The following is a 23,149-nucleotide window of genomic DNA, read 5'->3' as shown; positions in this document are numbered from 1 at the left end:
TACCCAGGATGCCCAACAGGTACAATGACAGGGTTATAACCTTTGGTCAAAACCTTGCTTTGGACTCTCTCGGCATTCACTCAGGTTAAAATTATGGAGAACAGAAGGGACTCTGACAAAACTGGATACGCTCCAAATAAAAAATGTCTGGATAGGGCTTTATGGTTTACAAAATACAAATTATCTCATCTGATCATCAAAACTCTGTGAAGTAGAAAAGGCAAGTGACTACACTGCACTTAAAAAAAAATCTCACACACACACACACACACACACACACACACACACACACGAGGAAACAGATCTAGGGAGGCTATTTAACTCAAGATCCAATTAAGAGACAGTGCTGAGACCAGAATACCTATCTTCCAACTCCAATTCTATGTTATTTCCATTGGAGAACACTATTACTTTGTCTCATAAACAAGAAAAACAACAAGGGGGCAAAGGCCTTAACAACAGCGCCCTACACTTTACGGTTTATACATTCTTATATATTCCTATCATATTTAATCTCTGACTCTGAAGATAGTACCATTATTCCTATTTTATCAATGAGAGAAATGAGAGCTTGTAATCTGGTGCCTAGTTACTGGAAATTGGAAAATACTAGCGTGCGCATGCATATATACTGGAGTGTGTGTGTTGGGGCAGGGGGAAAGCAGCCAATCTTGTCTAAAAGTTTGAAAAGGTAAACATGCTGGTCATCAAAGATCATTTACCCACAGACCTTGAGATGTGAGAGCATAGTCATTCTCCAGTTCAAATAATCTGGGGACCACCGGTCCATAATAAGTGACTGAGAAATTCCAAAAGCTTTCCAACCTAAGCGTTCTATAATCAGAATCTCATTCCATATTCTTTTAGGAACACACATAACTCTAACAATCTAAAGTGGGTCAGTATCTCTGAAGGAACGATCTAATCAATTCAAGAGATTACTGAAAACCGTAGGCTTAGTGACATTAAAATACTTTGTATTTACTATACATACACACACAGTATCAAACAAAACAAGCCATTTACTAGAAATAACTGGAGTTATTAGTTTTATGTCAACTTACCACTGAAATGCATTGTAATGGAAGTAGACCAAACCAAGACCATATAAAAAGGCAGCATTCTGTAAATAAAAGGAAAAAGAGACTTTTAGGAAAACCAATTGTGTCTAATGCATATGATGTTATTAATATAAAATACCATGTCAAAGATGTTTTAAGTTATTAAAACTATGCTGCATTACAATATATTTACAATATATTTTTAGAACACCAAAGTAACAGTGATGAGTCAGTAGATGGCACACAATCCAATCAACTTGGAGAGATTCTCTGGTTTCTTTTTAATCAAACCTTTCCTGAAATTTAAAAAATCTATCAGCAGAATTCCATGGGCACATCTGAAAGATGTGAAAATGTTTGGATTATGCTATCCTTTTCGCTCTTGCTTACATCTGTATTCTTTCTCTGGTTCTTTGTTTCTTTAACTAGATTTTAATTTTATGTTCAGTGCTGCCAGGAAGGTAGTTACAAGTCAAAGGAAATGCACAATATAAACCTAGACAAATTTTAGTGTTAAACACACACACACACACACACACACACACACACACGCTAAAATGACACGTAGCCATTTACATTTGGGGCTTCAACATCAGTGATTCCTGGGGCACCTGGGTGACTCAGTCGGTAAAGCGTCCAACTCTTGATTTTGGCTTAGGTCACCATCTCAGGGTCCTGAGATCCAGCCCCGCGTGGGCTCCCCACTCAGCAGGGAGTCTGCTTGAGATTTCTCTCCCTCTCCTTCTGCTTCTCTCCCCACCCCACTGTGCCTGCTCGCTCTCTCTAAAAAATAATAAGTCTTTTAAAAAAATTAAAAATAAAAAGCAAATAAACATCAGTGATTCCTTTTGTAGTACAAAACAGAAAGATGCTTATCCAGACTCATTCTGACCTCTGGCCTCCAAATAGGAACCAGCTAGCTACTCCCTTTTTTCAAAAAGGGCAAACGTTTGAGTATCTATTACGTGTTTTGCCAATACATAAGCAAATCTGTTCTAGTAAACCTTATCTGTGTAAAAAAAATCATAAAGCTTTCACACTGATCCTTGTGAAGAAATTCCTACAGACCTATATTCTAAAACCTGAAAATTTTAGACTCTTAATAAAATGCTTCTTGCCATACAGTCTTGGGTTGTATTTCCCCAGAAGCACACCCTGAGACAGAAGGTTTCAAATATAAGTAGTTTATTTGGGAAGTTGCCCTAGGAAATACCAATAAGGAAGTGGAGAAGTGAGGCAGGGAAGGGAAGGACGCCAATAAAGGGTGCAGAATGACTGGTTTTACAGCTGAAACTCAATCCTGCTGGGGATCTCTAGTAGACAGTGTGGAACATTCCTAAATCATCTTGCCCTAGGTGTGAGGGACTAGAGTACTTATTCCACAATTGCTATCAGTCACTGGTTAGAGAAAAAGAATCAGTGATGTTTAAAGCGTAAACAAAAGTGTAAACAGCTGGGTGACTTTTTGGCCTGCAGTTGGTTTTTTTAATACTAAACTTTGTTCTAGGATTATATTGTGCACTTCCTCTGAATTTCAAGTACCTTTCTGGAAACACTGAAAAATGTTTAAATACATCTTAAAATGTAATAAATATGAAGACTTAATTTCATTAAATCCTCATTACCCCCAGCTTTCCAAATGAGAAAATTACATGCTACAAGAGTATTCACAAATGTGGGGATTCACAAAGGTCTCAGACAACATCTATTTCAAAAGTTCATATTTTTAAAATTTTTTGAAATTTACTTGGAACTGGCTTTAATCAGGATCATTCATTTACCACCCCCTGAAATAAGTTGAGCATTTATTAGGTGTCAGGGACAATATTCAAGTGTTGAGCAAGTCAACATTAAAACATGCTTCCCCTGCTGTCAAGAAGTATGCAACCTAGTCTGTGCAGGTGATGGGGAGTGGGGAGAACAGTGATATTAAGAATGCAGGCGTAGTTAATTCAGAGTCATGAAGTGTTCTACCCAGAAAGTCTAGATCTGGAAGACAACTAACTGTCTTCTTAGGTGAGAGAAATGGCAGGGAAGGGAGTATGGCTGAATAACAGATTAACATCTTTCACCTATTTAGGTAATTACCCAGAGAAGGTGGTATGGGGTGTAGTGGAATTTACTGAGGAGAATTTCTGCTTTCGAGAAATACCTGGCATCTCCCAACGTCCTTACTTTGTTCCTAGCTTATCCTTCCCATTTTAGGAAATCTTGCTCTATATCCTTGCCACCTTATAAATTCTATCAATTATTTAAGATCCATTTGAAATGGCATCTTCCCCATGAAGCTCTGCTGCTTCTCCCACCTCAACCCAGAAGTAATCTTCCCAACCTTTAAATCTGGCCTGGGCACAATGTCTCTATCCTATGACATTGTTAATAGTAAGAACTTAATTTAATGCAAAATGCTAATATCATCATTTCTTTTTGAAGGTTCTAACAACCCTATGAGGTGGTGGAAGGCTTCCTTTATAGAATAAAGAAACAAGGATCAGAAAGATTCAACAACTTGCTCAAAAAGACAGGTATTAAGTAGTGGACATAGGAACTGAATCGCGGCCTGCCTCCAGAGTTCACTCTTAACTACTATATTTTTGTTATTTGTGTACTGACTAAACCCCATCGCATCAGACAAAAATGCCACAAAGGCAGGAATGCTAATCATGTGTGTATCCTCTTATCACCTAGCACAATGCCTTCTACACAGCAGATGCCCAAAGGTTTAGTAAATTCAATCACCCAGTATTTAAGCTCAGTTATTAAACTCAGCTCCCTAGATGACACTGAATTAGTATGAGGAACGGCTCCTATTAACCAGGAGCTTATGTATCTCAGTAACGAATTAAATCTCATTTTTCCCTAACAGTAAACAATGTAATTCAAACTTTTATTGAGCATCTATTATGAGTCACAGCAGAATTATCAGCACTGGGAAGAGAGTAGTGAGCAAAAATCCCTATCCTCAATGAATTTACAATTTAATGACAAAAGATCATGAAAAATTAAGTGCATAATAATATGTTCCAAGCTACAACCATTTAAGAGTTAATGAAATATATAGTAAGGACTAGGAAAAGAGGTAGTACTTGGGTACTGTTCTCAAAGATAGCTGGGAAAGGAGAAGGAAAAACAAGCCATCTCAGCCAGGGGTTCTAAATCACCCATCTTTAGAAACAGTGACCTGGAGGTGTGAATGGCTATATGCTCTTAAATCAATGAATTCCCTCCCAATGTACAATCTCACCACAAATGCCAATAGCATCCCCATTGAGAAACATGGGTCTATGCAAAAGGATGACCTGAGCAAAGGCACTGATATGGAAATTAATTTAAATATGATGTAGTCATTCATTCAACCTATACTATGAGGACTTAGAGGAGTAACTTTCTGGGAAATGTACTATTTAATAAATTTCAATACAAATACTTCAATACAAATACTTAGAGGTTAAAGTATCCATACCAGGAGTCAGCAAAGTATGGCACATGGACAAAATCCAGCCAGGCGCCTGTTTTTGTAAGTAAGTTTTACTGGAACATAGCTACACCCACCCATTTACTTATTGTTTATGGCTGCTTCCAGCACCAACAGCAGAACTGAATAGCTGCAAAGGAGAGACTACCAGGCTTACAAAAAAGCCTAAAATATTTACTATCTGGCCTTTTACAAAAGAAGTTTGCCAACCTCTGACCTTGACTGTTTAAAGTAACTATCACAACCCCAAATTAAGAAATTGTAACTTGATGAGACTGCTATCAACTTACGTTGAAGGTTCTTATACTGTGTCTACGATAAAGTTATTGTCACAGATGTGGTTCATTAAGTTAGCAGTTCACCAATACCAGAGTCCATAGTAGTGTTTTCACTGATCCCCAACATAGCTCTTAAAGAAAATCCTAGGGGCACCTGGGTGGCTCAGTCGATTAAGCGTCTGCCTCCAGCTCAGGTCATAATCCCAGGGTCCTAGGATCAAGCCCCTTGTCAGGCTCCCTGCTCAGCGGGAAGAGCCTGCTTCTCTCTCTCCCCCTGCCCCTTCACCCCACTTGTGCTTTCTCACTCAATCTCTCTCTCAAATAAACGAATAAATTCTTTTTTAAAATAATAAAAAATTTTTAAAAACTCCTAAGTGCCCTGCTCCCTAATCAGAGCTCCAGGCCTAGCTGTGAAAGGGGAGCACTCTGCACTCTTCTGGAGTTAGGACACTAGAACCTTTATTCTTTCTAGCTGTTCCTTAGCTTCTCTCAGCTTCCCCAGACTACTTCCAAATTGAAAGGAAGGGCACTGAGGGTTCTACTTCCATTTTCATGAACATACTTACGTAAAGTGGATTGGAAAACAAGAGTAATAAAGTTGGCAATGTGACACAGTTCTAGCCAGTCAGACAAGCAGATTTCTACCAAGGGGTTTCTAGGAAAGCTGCTGCTTTCTGTGCATAAATGTTTCCTTTCCTCCTCTTCTTCCTTCTGTTAGTATGTCATGGTCCCCAGAGTAATGAAGGTATTACTAGCCCACCAAAGTGGTATGAAAAATACCTTATCCTGAAAACATTTGAACAAATCAGCAGCCACAGAAATAAACATCTAAACTAAACAGAGCATCCTGAAAATACAGCTGCTAATGAGTCCCCTCCAAGGGAGTTTACTGACAGGGAAAATACTGACCCTCAGCAGAGGAAGTAGGAATTCAGCCACCCATCAGCATCAAAAAGTCCAACAGAACCTTCCCTACCTTCACAATAATGCCTTAACCCTGCCACCTAGTTTTCTTAAGTTCAATAGAACATTCCATACTTTCCCAGTGAAGCCCTAAAACTCCTCCCTGTTTTGTCAGGTTTATATATAAATCTTTATCTCTGGCTACTGAGGGAGTTACTCCTTACTAAGCAACTCCAGCATGCACATGTAAACAAATTTTGTCTTTTGTTAATCTCTCCTCAGATCATTTGTAGACCATCCCTGCACTCCACCCAAGTTGTAAGAGGAAAGTATATCCTCCAAACAGTGACAAGCAGCAACTCTGTGTAAAAATCAGACCAGGCAGGCACTGGAATGGCAGACACAGACATACAGTAAGATTTTATTTATTTTGAGAGAGAGAGCATGTGCGCCTGCAAGTGGGGGGGGGGGGTGTAGAAGGGGAGGGAGAGGGAGAAAATCTGGGGCAGACTCCACACTGAGCTCAGAGCCCACTCGGGGCTCAATCCCTTGACCCTGAGATCATGAACTGAGCCAAAATCAAGAGTCGGAGGCTAAACCGACTGCGCCACCCAGGAACCCCCCTCATATCATGATTTTAAAGGAAAACATGCTTAGGGGCATGTGGGTGGCTCAGTCGGTTGAGCGTGGGGCTCCTGGTTTAGGCTCAGGTCATGATCTCAGGGTCAAGGGGCTGAGGGATCAAACCCCTCAAGCTCAGCATGGAGTCTGCTCAAGATTCTCCCTCATCCCTTCCCTTCTGTCCCTCCCCCAGCCCGCGCGTACGCATGTGTTCTCATAAAATCTTTAAAAAAAAAAAAAAAGGAAAACATTCTTTAAAGACAGAAGAGTACCAGTAAATTTAAGATCAGAATACTGCCCCCTCCCCTTGAGGCCACAGCTACTTTTATTTACCATGGTTTGGGTTTTCTGAGGAAAGGTTAGACCTAGCATCCTATAAGCACGCAGCAATAGTACAAAGGCAGCTGTTTCCCAGACAAAGGGAGGTTGAGATTAACAAAAGAGAATATGAATAAGTTAATATTCAAGCTTCTAAAAACTTCTTTAGACAAGACCAAAGCTAAAGCTAGTCATATTGGGCAACTAAGTGGGTTCTAAATGATGAGATTATCAAGATATTGTTAAAATATGTAATCTTTGGATAGAATAGCAGTTTGATTATAGCACCACCAACATCCCATATTCCAGTAATCACCTTTGAAGATAACCATATTTTTATACAGGGATATCATTAAGAAATGTAATCAAGCCAAACTATTAAAAAATATCAAATTTCTTAATTTTATTCTTCTCTGATACTAATCCCACATAGTTAGTGATACACAGTGGGAACAAAAAAAATCTGCTATTCATCCTATCTGGGGACCAAAAAGGGGGATGGGGAGTCTGAAGGCATTGTAAAGCTCCAGGAACAAATTTCCAAATGCCTCCGGTTACCTCCACCTGTTGGATACACTACAAATACCTGAAACTCCATAAATCTTAGACCGAAGAGGAATCTGATTTTTCTTTTTTTTAAGATTTTTATTTATTTATTTGACAGAGGGAGAGAGAGACGCCAGCGAGAGAGGGAACACAAGCAGGCGGAGTGGGAGAGGAAGAAGCAGGCGCCTAGTGGAGAAGCCTGATGTGGGGCTCAATCCCAGAACGCCCGGGATCACGCCCTGAGCTGAAGGCAGACGCTTAATCACTGAGACACCCAGGCGCCCTGATATTTTAATAGTACTGAAGATTTTACATAGTGGTAACAATCTCACCAGTTAGGCAAGACAAAAGTAGTCCTGTTTTTGTTTTCATCTCCTTCCCACCCTAAACCACATTCATTCTATTCATAAAACTCATTTTACAACCTAAAAACCTCTGAACCAACCCCCTTTCCATTCTTACTGCCCTTCTCTGGGTAAGAACCTCAACTTTGTCTACCTGGCCTCTTCCAAGTTTCCTAACTCCTCTCCCAAATTCTAACCTCCCCCACCATTTCCCCCCTTTCAATTCCACACCACTGCCAATGAGCTTTCAAAAACTCTAACATGACACTGTTCTATTTGAAATTCCTCCAAAGAGTCACTAACAACCTAGCATGACTCAAAGGGGTTTCATTTTATGACCCTTGCTCAATTTTCCCAATCTCATAGCCACCACTTCAATCAGGACAAATAACATGCGTATCTATGAATAAAATATGCTCTTACACATTTCTGTGATTTTAAACATGTTTGCTTCCTCTGCTAAAAAAGCAAATGCCATCTTTCCTTCAACTCACTTCTCAATCTGGCAAATTCTTATTCATCCTTTAACACATCACTCACCTCTTTTTTCTAGAAGTAGGATCTGGTGCATTCCCAAGCCCAAAGAGAGTCAGGTTTTCTGATACATGTTTCCAAATGAATATCTATGTCTATTACAGATATGCTACTTATCTCCTCCACTAGAATATGAGTCTAATTGGTAGAGATAGAACCCAATTCATCTTTCGATCCCTATGGCAAAGTACCTGCATATGTAAGTTCTTTAGGAAAGGTTTGCTGCTGAATAAATCAATCTCTAACAGCCTTCAATAACCTGTTTCACATTTTTCATCAAAGAATTTAATACTTTGCTAAATTCAATTTATACTGAATCACTTCCTTAATTTGAACACTTAAAAGGGTTTTCCCAGTTATAACAATAGAGCAAAAGAGATTGCTAAAGCTCATTATAGCCATCATGTCCGAAATTATAGCATGAGAGGAGAACTTTTGCTCCCAAAATTTATGCATAATATTGCATGGTGATCAAGAAATCAGGCTGTAGAGGCCATCAGACTTGGGTTAGAACTCCAGCGTTATTATTTACTACCTATTAAGACTCATGAAACAAGTTAATTAACTGAGTCTCAGTTTCACAGCGTTGCTTTGAGGAATTAAATAAGATTATACATGTAAAATACTACCTGGCACTTGAGATTTTTATTAGAAGGAGGCAATGTATCTAACACCTCCAAAAATTTATCTGGCACATGATTAAGTGCTCAATGGATAAAGCATGATATATAAAACTCTTGATAAGTCTCACATGCTGTAAAAAAAACAAAAAACAAAAACAAAACCCCTGCACATTAAAAATAAGAGGACTCACAAAAGAGAGTTATGGACAAGACTACTCAAAACCTATGCAACATATGGGGCGCTTGGTGGCATACTCCGCTGAGCTTCCAATTCTTGGTGTGGGCTCACGTAATGATCTCAGGGCTCAGCAGGGAGTCGGCTTGGGATTCTCTCCCTCCGCCGCTCTCCCTGCTTGCACTTTCTCTTTCTCTCTCTCTCAAATAAATTTTTTTTAATGTAAAGATATTACAAGTTAGTGACCCCAATCACCTAACAATGATAAAAACTTATTACCAATTTGAACTTACCTCAGAGATACAAGATTGGTTTAAACAGAAAAAAATGTAAAACTATCTCAGCAGATGCAGAATAAGCATTTGCATACAAAAGAAAAATGCTGACTTTTAAAATGGTGTTTTTAACAGTTGGCTTTTGGTAAATAAGTTCCTTTCTCTTCTTCATTTGTTATTTACGAAAAAAAATAACTTTTAGTAATCATACTAATGGTAAAACATTTAAAACTTTCCCTTTAAGAAGGGAAACAACAAATGTACTTTATCACCTCTTTCAATCAGTACTGTGCTGGCATCCTAATTACCACAACGGCAGGCAAAAAGATCAAAAAAACTGGAAATGAAATAACAAAATAACTACGAATTACAAAGGCAGGATAGCCTACATAGAAAATCCAAAGTAATTTAGACAAATTAGCCAAATTAGTAATAAGTTAGTGAAATTGCTTGATAAATTTAACTTAGCATACAAAAGCCAAGCAGCAGATCTGAAAAATTAAAAGGACATTTATAATAGCAATAAAGCTGTAAAATATAAAATATTCCTTATAATATGCACAAGAACTTCATGGAAAATTATAAAATTTTATTGAGAAAGACAGTCGTTTCTTTACAATGAGAGGTTTTTTTTTTTAATGTACAAAGTGAATGCAATTTCAATCAATCCCTGGAAGTCATTTTATTTAACTTTAGGACTCTGATACAGAAACTGACTAGATATTGAACAAATACTGAAATAAATTGAAGCCTCCAGACCTGTGCTACCTGTTGTAAACCCATTTACTATCTATCTGGCCCTTGCCTTTCTTTCCACACTTTTGAGTCCTATACCCCCAACAATAACCCCAGGCTCTAAAACAGGAGTCCACAAACTAGCCAGTCAAATTTTTTCTTTAAAGCCCAAGAGCTAAAAATAATTTTTACATTTTATAATGGTTACATTGTAACCGATTCGTTAAGTACCTACAGAACAGCTGATGTTGTCTCTTGGCCCACAAAGCCTAAAACGTTTACTATTTCATTCTTTTAAGAAAGTTTTTGGACCTCTGCTCTAGACCAAGAACTTGAGAGTTCCCTAAACACCTACTGATGTTACTTTCATGTGCTGGCTCAGTTGTCTTCTTGGAAAGCCTCTCCAGGTCTCCCAGCTGGAATCCTTCCCTCAAATTGCAACTTCTTTGTAGAGTCTTTCTAATCCTCACTCAGACTTTCCCACACCCTTTACTCAAAGACACACACTTCCGCCCCCCTCATGGCCCTCAATACCTCCAATATATCACTTTTTTTTTAAGATTTTATTTATTTATTTAACAGAGATAGAGACAGCCAGCGAGAGAGGGAACACACGCAGGAGGAGTGGGAGAGGAAGAAGCAGGCTCATAGCGGAGGAGCCTGATGTGGGGCTCGAACCCAGAACGCCGGGATCATGCCCTGAGCCGACGGCAGACGCTTAACCGCCACGCCACCCAGGCGCCCCTCCAATATATCACTTAACAAAAACATATGCTTATTTGTGTTGTGTCTCCCCTCACAAGAATATGGGCAACTTGAGAGCAGGAACTATCTTACTTATTCCTGTATTGCCAACAAAGCCCTTGTCTATGAATGTAAAAGCTAGTTAGTGACTGACATAACTAGTGTAAAAGAAGTCACTGAAAAGTCAGAAGACAAGCACAGATTCCACAAGTTCCCTAGTTTACGCAACTTTTAATCAATGGTTCTTTTAGATAAGCATACTACCATAATTCAAAAGCTTTTCTTTCTTTTCTTAAATTCAAGTGGGAGTAAAAAAAGGAGGAAGAGTAGCTTTTATGTATTTTTGAAGTTCACAGTTATAAATAAAAGTGTATCAGAACTGCTTAATAAAGTATACTTAATAGAAGTCATCAGGAAGCAACAGAATTTCTTCCCATTTTAACATGTAGCCTACCATCTTCTATTTATTTGTATACTCAAATACATAGCACCATTAACAGCATACACACCGTTTTTTATTCCTACCTTTCTACTTCATACTATAAACCGTAACAGCAATTTCTAAACTTCCCTGACTCATGAAAGACCTTAGGTTTTGCTGCTATTGTTGATGGGGATCAGGACATGGTACTCCAAAGTATGCCACTTTGGCATAAGAATTATTTTGAGCTGAAGGCATCTGAGTTCCTCGAATCCCTCATATGTTAAAAGCAGAGCCTCCTAAAAGAACCCAAGTGTCATAAACTCCCTCCCAGAGAGGAACTCTAACTGACTTTGTCACAAGACTATCATACCTTCCATCTATTCTCCTAAGGGTCCATTTATTTTCCCAAAAAAGTTGTTTTCCTGTAAGTGCCCTTTCTCCCTCTCATCACCTACTAAGTTGGTATAGAGCTCCGAATTCTAGCCACCCTTGGAGTTACTCATCACTGAGTTTTCCCACAGGCAAATGCATTGCATACGTAAACTTATTTTTTTTCCCTCCTGTTAATCTGCCTGTTTTAAGTAATTTGCAGGCCCTAGCCATGAACCTAAGTAGTCAGAAGAAAGCTTTTCTTCCCTACATTGCTTTTTAATTATTATGCCATTTCTTCATGGTAAATAGAGTTGTTGAGTAAGTAAGCTTTTATTATTAGCTAGCATTACAAAGGTATTTATTATAATCACTAATAGTCAACGTGTAATGGCATGACAGATCAGTCATGAAACTGGCAAACTTCCACTATTTCAAAAATGACTCATTTGTACTGAACTAGGTAAGAAAAAGTATGATCTCTCGAGAAATAAATTTTTAATTATATAATAAACACTACTGAGTTTTGAAATGCTAAACAAAGATTAAGATTTAATCATGGATTACAGATTTTAATTATATAATAAACACTATTGTGTTTTGAAATGTTAAACAAAGATTAAGATTTAATCATGGATTACAGATCAATGATACCTAATTGTTCATTCTGAATTCCAAAAGGCTCTAACAAAAATTAAAGGTGATCATAAATCAGCCACCAAAACTCTTTGGGTAGGAAAACCCTGACTTGAATTTACAGGAAGTCTTTACTTACTTACCACTTAATATAACCAATCATACTATCACTGCAGAGATGTAAATATGTTGTTGCCACAGGGGATATTACGTAATGCAGTAAATGCACTATTATCTTTCTGAAATCCAAAAAAAAAACCACTCCACTCTACATAATTCTGGATGCAAGAATTTCAGATGAAGAACTGGTGCCCTATAGAATGGCGAATCACTTTATTTTTTAAGATCTAATCATAGAGGACAGCTTTGAAGAGATGCGGTTGGAAGAAAGAAGTGCAACTGAAACTCAGGACATAATTATCTCAGTCATATTTAAAAAAATCAATCATATACTTATATTCTTCAACTTACAATACACTGTGGGTATAAATCACACAAAATTAAACAAAACTATAAATATAAAAAGTTAAACCTAAAAATCACTGTCATGAATATGAATTCTGATCACCACCGGCCACTGGGTAAATACTCATTGGCTCACAAATAATACTGTTACATTGTTTACTGATGTTTAGAAAACAGAAATTAAAGTAGCATTGTCTGCAAGTGACAAAATCTGGTATACGTTCTTGAATCCTGAGAGAACCAAAAACATCTACCCCCACACTTAGGCTGGACCTGAGAACCTAAACCACACAGGAAATTCTATGTTAATATGACTTGGCTAGTCCTCTGTTTTCATTAGCATTACTTTACTTTTCCATGTCTCCTACCCAGGCACATAGTTTGTCCATTATTATAGTAACCATCAACTCTTCAATGCAAAGCATCGACAATAGTTTGAGGCCCATTCTTTAAATCCCTTAACTCGAATTCCTTACCTTGCTATAACCACCATTTCTGGACTGTTACATTTGTAGAGATTCTTACCCAATCAAGCTCCCAAATTGAAAGACCTGTCTTAAAGTTTCAATTCTCAATCAATTCTGACCTTACCTTTTTCCCTAGGATACCAACAAAGCTTTGTAGAGGTGGTGTTCTCCTTTAACACGGTAAGCAATAAACTCAGGTTTGTGTTCTTGGTATCTGGGAAGTCAGTCAGCTTTTGACACCTGGGAGGACCTCAAAATGCCTGTTAAGAACTCTGTACAATTAGAAACTACCAATGATCAATTATTCTGAGGGCTAACTAGTCTATTCCATGTATTGGGCATCCCATAATTATGTTCTCTTATTTTTTGAAATATCTACAGTACGTTTTTAAATAATAAATTTTACATTAAGTTTTCCTTATAGGTAAGATTAGAGGGGAGTTCCATGGCTGGCAATGGTAGACTAATGTGTTTTGGACTTAAATCCCAATTCCCTCTTCTACCCAAGTAATTATAGCTAGAAAAGCTGGACAAAATATTGTTTTAAATCTGTTTTCAGGCATCAGACAACTACCAGGGCATCAAAACCTTGCAAAGTTACAATCAGTAACAGCCAAAATTCATTAAAAACCAAATTCCTTCTACAATAAAATGAATAAATTGTGGCATATTCATATAACAAAGTACTACACAGCAATGAAAACAAACTACTGCACTATACAACTACAGGGATGAATTTAACATATACAGTACTGACTGAAAGAAGACAAGACTTAAAAATATGCTACACAATTACATCTTTATTAAAAGTTCAAAAGCAAGCAAAATGGTATCGATACATTATCACACTATTGCTTCCAATTAAGGCTAATTAGTAAGATGACACTGGTGAAGACCCTCCTAGAGACATAACTATAAAATAACTACAGCTTTATAATAACTATAACCTCTGGTTTATTTGTAATACATAAAATAAAGCAGCTAACTAAAGGCACTGAGAAGTAAACAGATACAGGCAGATTCCAGTGGAAAGAAGTGGCAGTCTGAATAGTGGCCCCTAAAATTCTATATCCTAAATCCCCAAACTGAGAATATTTAACTTACATGGCAAAACATACTCTGCAGTTGTGATTAAATGGATTGTTAGATGGGAAGGTTATCCTGAATTACCCAGGTTAAACCTGATGTAATCACAAGAGTCCTTAGTAAGAGGGAGGCAAGAAAGTTAAAGGCCAAAGGCAATGAGGGGACAAAATGCAGTAAGATACAGGGCCATGAGCCAAAAGAATGTGGATAAACTTCAGAAGCTGGAAAAGGCAAGAGATTCTCCAATAGAGCCTCCAAAAAGAACTAGCCCTACTGACAACTTGATTCCCCTAAGCCTCATTTGGGATTCTGACTTTCAAAACTGTAAGGTAATTAAATTTGTGGTCAGTTGCTAAAACAGCAATTGGAAACTAATATGAAAGGCCATTCTTAGAGGAGGAAAGTTGTATGGGCTGAGTTCCATTTTCCCAGCTATTAACTTGCTGCCAGGCATAGCACATGTGAGAGTGGGTCATTAGTAGAAAAAGCAGTCTTTCTAAAATAGAAAACCTTAAGACTGGAACCAGGAGAGATCACAACCCACTAAATAAAGGGAAATTCCAGAAAAAGAAGAGCCAGAGAATTCTAAATTCTATCCACATGTCTGACTAATTCCTGTATGCAAGTTACAGACTCAACTAAGTTAAAGACAAAAGATCTAAATTGATAGTTAAGTTGCCACCCAAGGAAGTTGAGTTTGCGGTTCAAGTCCAATAAAGATAAAAGAGATAAAGGTGGGGGGATAAAAGAGAAAGGTGGAGGGAACCTCCCTAGAAGAAAATAATAGAACCAAGACAGTATAATTTTCATTATGTCCAGTACCTAACACAAAATTACACAAATACAAAGATCCAGGAAAACAGAACACAATCTCAGGAAATTAGAAAATCAACTGAAACCAAACCCAAAATGATAAAGATGCTAGAAAATGGCAGACAAGGGGCATGTGGGTGGCTCAGTTGGTTAAGCATCTTCCTTTGGCTTGGGTCATGATCCCAGGGTCCTGGAATCAGGTCCCACATCTGGCTCCCTGCTCAGTGGAGAGCCTGCTTGTCCCTCTCCCTCTGCAGCTCCCTCTGCTGCTCCCATCACCCACCCACGCAGCCCCCCCCCCTTGCTTGTGCGCTCTTTTTCTGTCAAGTAAATAAATAAAATCTTTTAAAAAAATTTTTTTTTAATTTTAAAAAAGAAAATGGCAGACAAGATTTTATAGTTGCTATTCTAATTATCATCAACAAAACAAGCTCATAATTAAAAAGACAGGAAATCTCAACTAAGAAATAATTTTACAGGAAACCAATGGAAAATCTCTAACTGAAAAATGTAATATCTGAAATAAAATTCAATGGACTGGACTAATAATTAAGTGATGACAACAAAGAAAGAATAAACTTCAAAACAGAAAAACAAATTATCCAATGTGAAGACCACAGAAAAAAAAAAAGCCCCTTAGGGACATTTATATAAAAACAAATTATCTAACCTACATGAATTGGATCCCCAGAAGGAAAGAAAATGAACAAAAAATTATTTGAAGAAATAACGACAAAAATTTCCCCTATTTAATGCAAATTCAAAATGCTCCAGCAGGATAAATATGAAGATGCTCATGCAGTGATATTATCATGATCAAACTATAGGAAGCCAAAGATAACAAGCAAATCATGAAAGAAGCAAAAAAATTGTGTACAGGGACAGTGGTTCAATTAAGAGCTGATTTCTCATTAGAAAGAGGAAGGCAAGGGGCACCTGGGTGGCACAGCGGTTAAGCGTCTGCCTTCGGCTCAGGGCGTGATCCCGGCGTTCTGGGATCGAGCCCCACATCAGGCTCCAACGCTGGGAGCCTGCTTCTTCCTCTCCCACTCCCCCTGCTTGTGTTCCCTCTCTCGCTGGCTGTCTCTATCTCTGTCGAATAAATAAATAAAATCTTTAAAAAAAAAAAAAAAGAAAGAGGAAGGCAAGGAGGTAGAACTTCACTTTAAAAAGGCAAGCCAAGCCGTTAATTCCATAACCAGCAAAAATGCCCTTTAAAAATGAAGTCAAAAAATATTTTCAGATAAAAGAAATTCATTTCTGCCAGATCTTTACTATAAGAAATGCTAAACGAAGTTCTTCGGCCTAAAAGAAAATGATAGTACATGGAAATGAGTCACAGAAAGTAATGAAGAGTATCAGAAATGATAACCATATGGGTAAATACAAACCATTACTAATAACATTGTAATATATAGGCCTGTTCAAAGCAAAAGATCATCTCATGGAGTTAATAATGTAAATTTAATAGATATAACAACTATCACATAAAGGACATGGATGGGTAAGAAGTGGACTTACGTAATTGCAAACTTTCCACAGTTTATGTGAATTGATACAGTATTAACTGAGAAATTGAAGATATATATTAAATTGAAGACTGAAAAATTAAAGATATATACTATAATCCCAGTGAACGAATAATGGAAAGAAGAGCTGAAATGGACAACAGGATAAAGTAAAGTAATTGTAAAACACATTCAAATATCAAAAAAAGAGTAGGGAAAGTAGGTAAGGAAGAACATAAGACCAAGAAACTGAAAGGACAAACAGAAGAGGAAAAATCAAATTAAGACACAAACCCAATCATATAAATGAGTACATTACTGTGAATGGTTTAACAGTGCAAGTAAAAAATAGATTTTTCAAACTGCATAAAAAAGCAAGATCCACTTATAAGTTATCTACAAAAGAAGAATTGTAAATATAAAGATACCATCAGGTTGGAAAGAAGAGGAAAAGGATATATCATGTAAATAGCAAGCCTAAGGAGGACAGAATGTCTGTATTAAAATCAGATGAAACATATGTCAAGACAAAAAGGAATTACCAGAGGTAAAAATAATTATTTTATAACGACAAAAGGGTCAATTCATCAGGTAAAAATAACAATCACAAATGTATACGTCCTAGTAAGAAAACTTCAAAATGTATTGTTTTAAAAAGGGCAAAATTAAAAGGCAATTCCACACTCATAAGCAATAACTCCCAGCAAATGATAAACACAAAAATCATCAAAGACAGAAATTTGAAAAACACTATCAACTGCCTTTCCCTGTTGTTCATAGCATAGGACAACCAAAAATGCAAATCCTGCAGCTGTTTTCAAGTGTAGAACCAATAAAGTCTTAATATATTTCAAAAGAATGAAATCATACAAAGTATGTTGTATAAATAAAATAGAATGTCACTAACAATGAGATATCTAAAATAACCCAAATATTTTGAAATAACATAACATGTATCCGAATAACCCATGGGTCAGAAGAAAGAGGAAGTAGAAGACATTTTCAAATAAATGGTAACAAAAATACTATATATAAAAATTTGTGGGATACAATTAAAGCAATGCTAACAAAAACAGGTACCTTAAATACTTATATTAGGGGAAAAAATTAATCATCTAAGCTTCTACCTAAATAAGAGAAAATTAAACAAAAAGCCAGCAGAACAAATAAAGACAATCAGGAATCAATCACTACCATCAGGAAAATGTAGATAAAACCAAGATGAAAAACTACTATTTACCTACTAGAATGGCTAAAGTGAAAAGAGATTGACAATACCAGGTACTAACAAAGATGTAAAACTCCAGAAATCAAATGTTGCTAGTTGGAATGTAAAATGGTACAGCCTCTTTGGAAAACAATTTGGCAATTAAACCTACAACTGCAACGTGACCCAGCATTTCCAAACCCTAGGTACATATACCAAGAAAAATTAAAACCTCTGTCCACACAAAGACAAATAATGTTCACAGAATTTCATTTATATTTACGTCAAGCTGGACACAACACAAATGCCTAGCAACTGATAAATGGAATAACTGTGGCAGAATCATTCTATGAAATACTACTTAAAGATTAAAAAGAACACAATATTGATACACACAACATGGATGAGTCTCAAAAATAGCACTCTAAATGAAAGACATCAAAAACAAAAGAATACATGCTGCTTTGATCCAGTTGTGAGGCATTCTAGGAAAGGCAAAACTAGAGAGATAGAAAGCAAATAACTGCCTGCCTGGGACCAGGGGTCAAGCAAGAATGGGCATCAACTGTAAAGCGGGCACAAGGGAACACTGAATGATGGAAACATTCTGCATCTTAATTGTAGTAATGGTTACACAACCTCACATAAACTGCCGAACACAGCAAGCTTATATGCTTAAAATAATGTAAATTATACCTCAAAAAAGCTGGTGAAAAAAATCATCAGATATTTTTGTGGAGCTAAACAACTTAATTAGATAGTTTATTTGGAAAAACCACCAAGAAAGGACAGTCAAGGAAACCCTAAAAACAAGAACAATGGGAAAGGGTGCCAGAGTGCTACCATATATTTAAATATATTATAAAATCTCTAGAAGCAAAATAGTATGGTAATTAGTTCATAAACAGACTAACAAAATACACCAGAAAACCCATAAGCAGACAAAATTGCACATGAAAATTCAGCATACAATTAAGACAACATCTCAAATTACTAGAGGAAAAGATAGATTTTTTAACAATACATTGTGTTGGGATAATTAGCCATAAGGAAAAAGATAAACTTAGATGTTCCTCACAGTATACATCAAGGATAAATTAAATCTCAAACGGGACAGAGATTTAAATTAAAAAATAAAAACCATTCAAGTACTAATAAAGAGTATGTGGGTGAATTTTTCTAACACCTGAGAACAAGGAAAAAACCTGTCCTAGAACTCAAAATAGGAAAAGACTGATAAATTTGACTACAAAGAAATAAAAGACTTCTGCACGGGCAAAAACAAACACACAAAAGCAAAGCAAAACAACAATGGAAAACTGCAACTTGTACTGCAGATAAAGGATAAATACTTCCTACAAAATATAGCTGTAATAAAACAAAAATAAGTGACCCACACAAAAATAGAAAACTAGGCAAGAGATATGAATGAATATTTCAAAGAAAAAGAAATAGTCTTTAAACTTTAATTTCAAAAACCTCAACCTTGCTAACAATTAAGAAAATGCAAATTAAAACAACAATAAGCACCATTTCTCACCTATCAGATACAAAAACCCTGCTGACATAAACTTTCTTGGTTAAGATCAAGGGGAAATCAGCACTCCCAAAGCAGCTGTATTTAACACTTAACCTTATAAAGGATCCCACTTATACACCAAAGAATCACTAACAAAAATATGAAAAGACACTTTTACTACTTACTGCATTACTATCTGTAAAGGCAAAAATTGAAGCAACTGATTTGAATAAACTACAGAATAAATCTTCATAACCTTGAGTTAGGCAAAGATTTCTTATGTGCAACACTAAAAGCACAAGAAATAAAAGGTTGAGAAAAATGGACAGCATCAAAATTCAAATTTTTTGCACTTCAAAATATACTACACCAAGAATGTGAAAATACAAGCCACAGACTTTGAAAACATATTTACACATTAAGTATCTGATAAGAGATTGTATCCAGAATGTATAAAAAACTCTGACAACATACCTATTTTAATACACACACACACACACACACACACACACACACACGGTTTGCACAGGTATTTCACCGAAGAATATACACAAATAGCCAGTATGTTAAAAAGATGCTAAACATTATCAGTCATTTGAAAAATGGAAATAAAAACAATAAGATGCTACTTCATATCCACTAGGATGGCTACACTCAAACACTGAACAATTACAAGTCCTGACAAGAAAGGGAGAAACTGAAACCCTCATACATTGCTGGTGAGAATGTAAAACATTATAGCCACTCTGGGAAACAGTTTCTTAAAATGTTAATCATAAATTTACCCTACAAACTCAGCGATTCCACTCCTGGCCATCTACCCCAAAGAACTGAAAATCTATGTCCACATAAAACTTGAACACAAAATGTTCATGGCAGCATTATTATAATCTACGTCCACACAAGAACACAAATGTTCGTGGCAGCATTATTCGCAATGGCCAAAAAGTGACAACTAAAATGCCTATCAACTAATGAATAAAACACGGTATATCCATACAATGGAATATTAAATAATAAAAAGCAATTAAGTATTAATACATGCTACGAATGGATCAACCTTGAAAACGTATCTAAGTGAAAGAAGCCAGTCACAAAAAAACACATATGATATGATCCCATATGTATGAAATATCCAGAAAATACAAATACACAGAGACAGAGAGTAGAGTAGTACTTGCCAGAGGTTGGGCATGAGGTTTCATTATGGGGAGATGGACATGTCCTAGACTAAGACTGTGGTTATGGTTGTACAACTCGTGAAAATTTACTAAAAGTCATTGAACTGCATAATTAAAACAGCTGAATTTTATGCTATGTAAAAACTATACTTCAACAAGCTTTTAAAAGTAAACGTAAAGCCACAGACTGGAAAAGATATTTTCAATACATTTTTTTAAATGACCAAAATATATTGTTAAAACTTCTACAAATTGAAAAGAAAGATAAACTAGGTGATGGAAAAATAAAATATACCTTAAAAATCTAAAATGGCAATTTAGATAAAGAAACCCCACTCATCAATAAACTTATGCTTAAAAATAAACATGATGTGAAGATTAACCTGCCCAGGTAACTTTATGAACTGCTTAAACTAAGAAAATGGATGACTCACAGTTCTTCATTTAGGTAGATCTTTTAAAAAATGGTTAGGTTCAGCTGTCCTCAGAGCTCCAATTACAGACAGACTGTACTAAGAAAGATTTCTATTGTAATTTTCCCATCGTTCCTTGCCTTTTCAATCTTATATACCTATCTTATGCATCCAATAAAAGCCTTCATTTATTCCCAGGTACCAACTTAAGACAAAAAAAAAAAAGAATCATTTTGTTGCCCTTTGGTTTTACTTACTTTTAAATTCTTACACTTAGGATCATCTTAGACCAATAAACTGTGTCAGAGTAATCTCTCTCTTTTAATAAAATACAAGGTGGTTCATACAAGATAATACGAAGAACACTTTCCTTTCCAATCTCCTTTACTTACAACGTTTTTAAAGTAATTAACAAAACAAAGAAAAAAGTGCACAATTCATTTTGAGCATAACCAGCAGTAATCGGCCTAAAAAATAAGTAGGAAACAGACATGCAAATATTCACTAACCTTCCAGTAGTCAGATTGTAAACTGTAGTACCTCTGGTATGCAGATAATGCTGAAAGAGGGAAAATAAGTGTGAGTCCCAATTACGTCCCATATCAAATCAATAATACATTTTTAAGAAACATCACAACAAGCTTCCCATCATACCCACCACCACCTTCCAACAGATAGTGATATTTAAGACCAAACAATTTAGAAATCTGGGGCCTCCCCTCCTCATAGTCAGACATAATAACAAATATCAAATATATAGGAGTTCAAAGATGTAAAACTGTTCATATCTCAGACCTAATCTTGAACAGAATCTAGGCTACCTCTTAAATCAACATGGCCTTCCTCACAGACCAAATCTGATAAAAGGATTAAGATTTTCCAAGTCTACTTCAGAATGTGATGAATTATTTGTTCCCACAAGAGATCTCACTTCTTTTTTTTTTTTTTTTTTTTTAAGATTTTATTTATTTACTTGACAGAGAGACAGCCAGCTAGAGAGGCAACACAAGCAGGGGGAGTGGCAGAGGAAGAAGCAGGCTTCCCAGCAGATGAGCCTGATGTGGGGCTCGATCCCAGAACGCCAGGATCACGCCCTGAGCCAAAGGCAGACGCTGAACGACTGCGCTACCCAGGCGCCCCGGGATCTGACTTCTAAGAAAGACTAAGAGCTCAACCATCTCAAAGAGGAAAAGGAGTATTTCTTTTGTGATGTTTCCTTTCATATAATCAACAACAACAACAAATATCCAGCCCACAATTAACTTACTCCAACTCAATTCCAAAATAGGGCATCCCATACCCCTAAATCCACCACGAGGCATAAAAGGCTATGGAAAAAATTACGGTTCCTGTCAATCCAAAAACCCAGGTTAAAAAAACAAAGTAAACTAGGGGCGCCTGGGTGGCACAGCGGTTAAGCGTCTGCCTTCGGCTCAGGGCGTGATCCCGGCATTCTGGGATCGAGCCCCACATCGGGCTCCTCCGCTGTGAACCTGCTTCTTCCTCTCCCACTCCCCCTGCTTGTGTTCCCTCCATCACTGGCTGTCTCTATCTCTGTCGAATAAATAAAATCTTTAAAAAAAAAAAAAGTAAACTAAAAATTATACATATACTTTAGAATTGGTAGAGAGTCCTTTTTAAAAAACTGTTGAGCAATAAATAAGTCATGGGGATATAATTTACAACATGGTGACCGCAGTTAATAATACTGTATTGTGTATTTGAAAGTTGCTGAGGGTGTAAATCTTAAAAGTTCTCATCACAAGAAAAAAAAAATTTTAACGATGTATGGTGATGGATGTTAACTAGACTTACTGTGCTCATTTTGCAATATATACACTGAATCATTATATTATACAACACCTAGAACTAATGTTATAGATCAAGTATACCTCAATTTAAAAAAGACTTAGATTTTTCATGGGGCGCCTGGGTGGCTCGGTCATTAACCTTCTGCCTTCGGCTCAGGTCACGATCCCAGGGTGCTGGGACTGAGCCCTGTATCGGGCTCCCTGCTCGGAGGGAAGCCTGCTTCTCCCTCTCCTACTCCCCCTGCTTGTGTTCCCTCTCTCGCCGTCTCTCTCTCTGTCAAATATATAAATAAAATCTTTAAAAAAAAAAAAAAAAAGACTTAGATTTTTCACATAAAGATTAAGCAAGTATAAAATTTTTATGGGGGGAAATTAATATTTTCTAGAACTGCATGTGTAATGCTTTCATATTGTTTATCAGTAAACAGCTAAAATATATGTGAATATAATGCAGAGAACTTTCTAAACATGTTCAAATTAGAGAAGTATTACCCAAAAATATCATCAAGTTAACTTTTTTAAGTAGTGTTCATCTTTTTTGGCATAAAGATGATGCCAACCAACCTATCCTTGGAAGGGCATTCAGAAATACGTCGTTTTAGAGAAAAGTTGATTGCA

General features: G+C 36.7%; 1 protein-coding gene across 12 annotated transcripts in view; it reads right to left on the bottom strand.

Annotated features, from left to right (window-relative positions):
• The window catches only part of KDM6A (lysine demethylase 6A), a 200,846-nt gene that overhangs the window by 103,170 nt on the left and 74,527 nt on the right, over window positions 1-23,149 (bottom strand). For 10 of the 12 annotated variants that reach the window (XR_008958921.1, XR_008958922.1, XM_026513341.3 and 7 more), the window contains exons 4-5: window positions 21,230-21,279; window positions 1,065-1,123 (exon numbers count right to left, since the gene is read on the bottom strand). Coding sequence is in view for 10 of the 12 variants with exons in the window: in XM_026513341.3 (XP_026369126.1) it covers window positions 1,065-1,123; window positions 21,230-21,279 (109 nt within the window). In the remaining 2 variants the exon portion in view is untranslated. The remainder of the gene's footprint in view (window positions 1-1,064; window positions 1,124-21,229; window positions 21,280-23,149) is intronic. The other 2 variants (XM_057310970.1, XM_057310980.1) reach the window with 1 other exon arrangement.

The sequence above is a fragment of the Ursus arctos genome, chromosome X (genome assembly GCF_023065955.2).
Source record: "Ursus arctos isolate Adak ecotype North America chromosome X, UrsArc2.0, whole genome shotgun sequence".
NCBI lineage: Eukaryota > Metazoa > Chordata > Mammalia > Carnivora > Ursidae > Ursus > Ursus arctos.
Note: the sequence above shows the minus strand (reverse complement) of the source record. Positions and strands in the feature narration are given on the sequence as shown.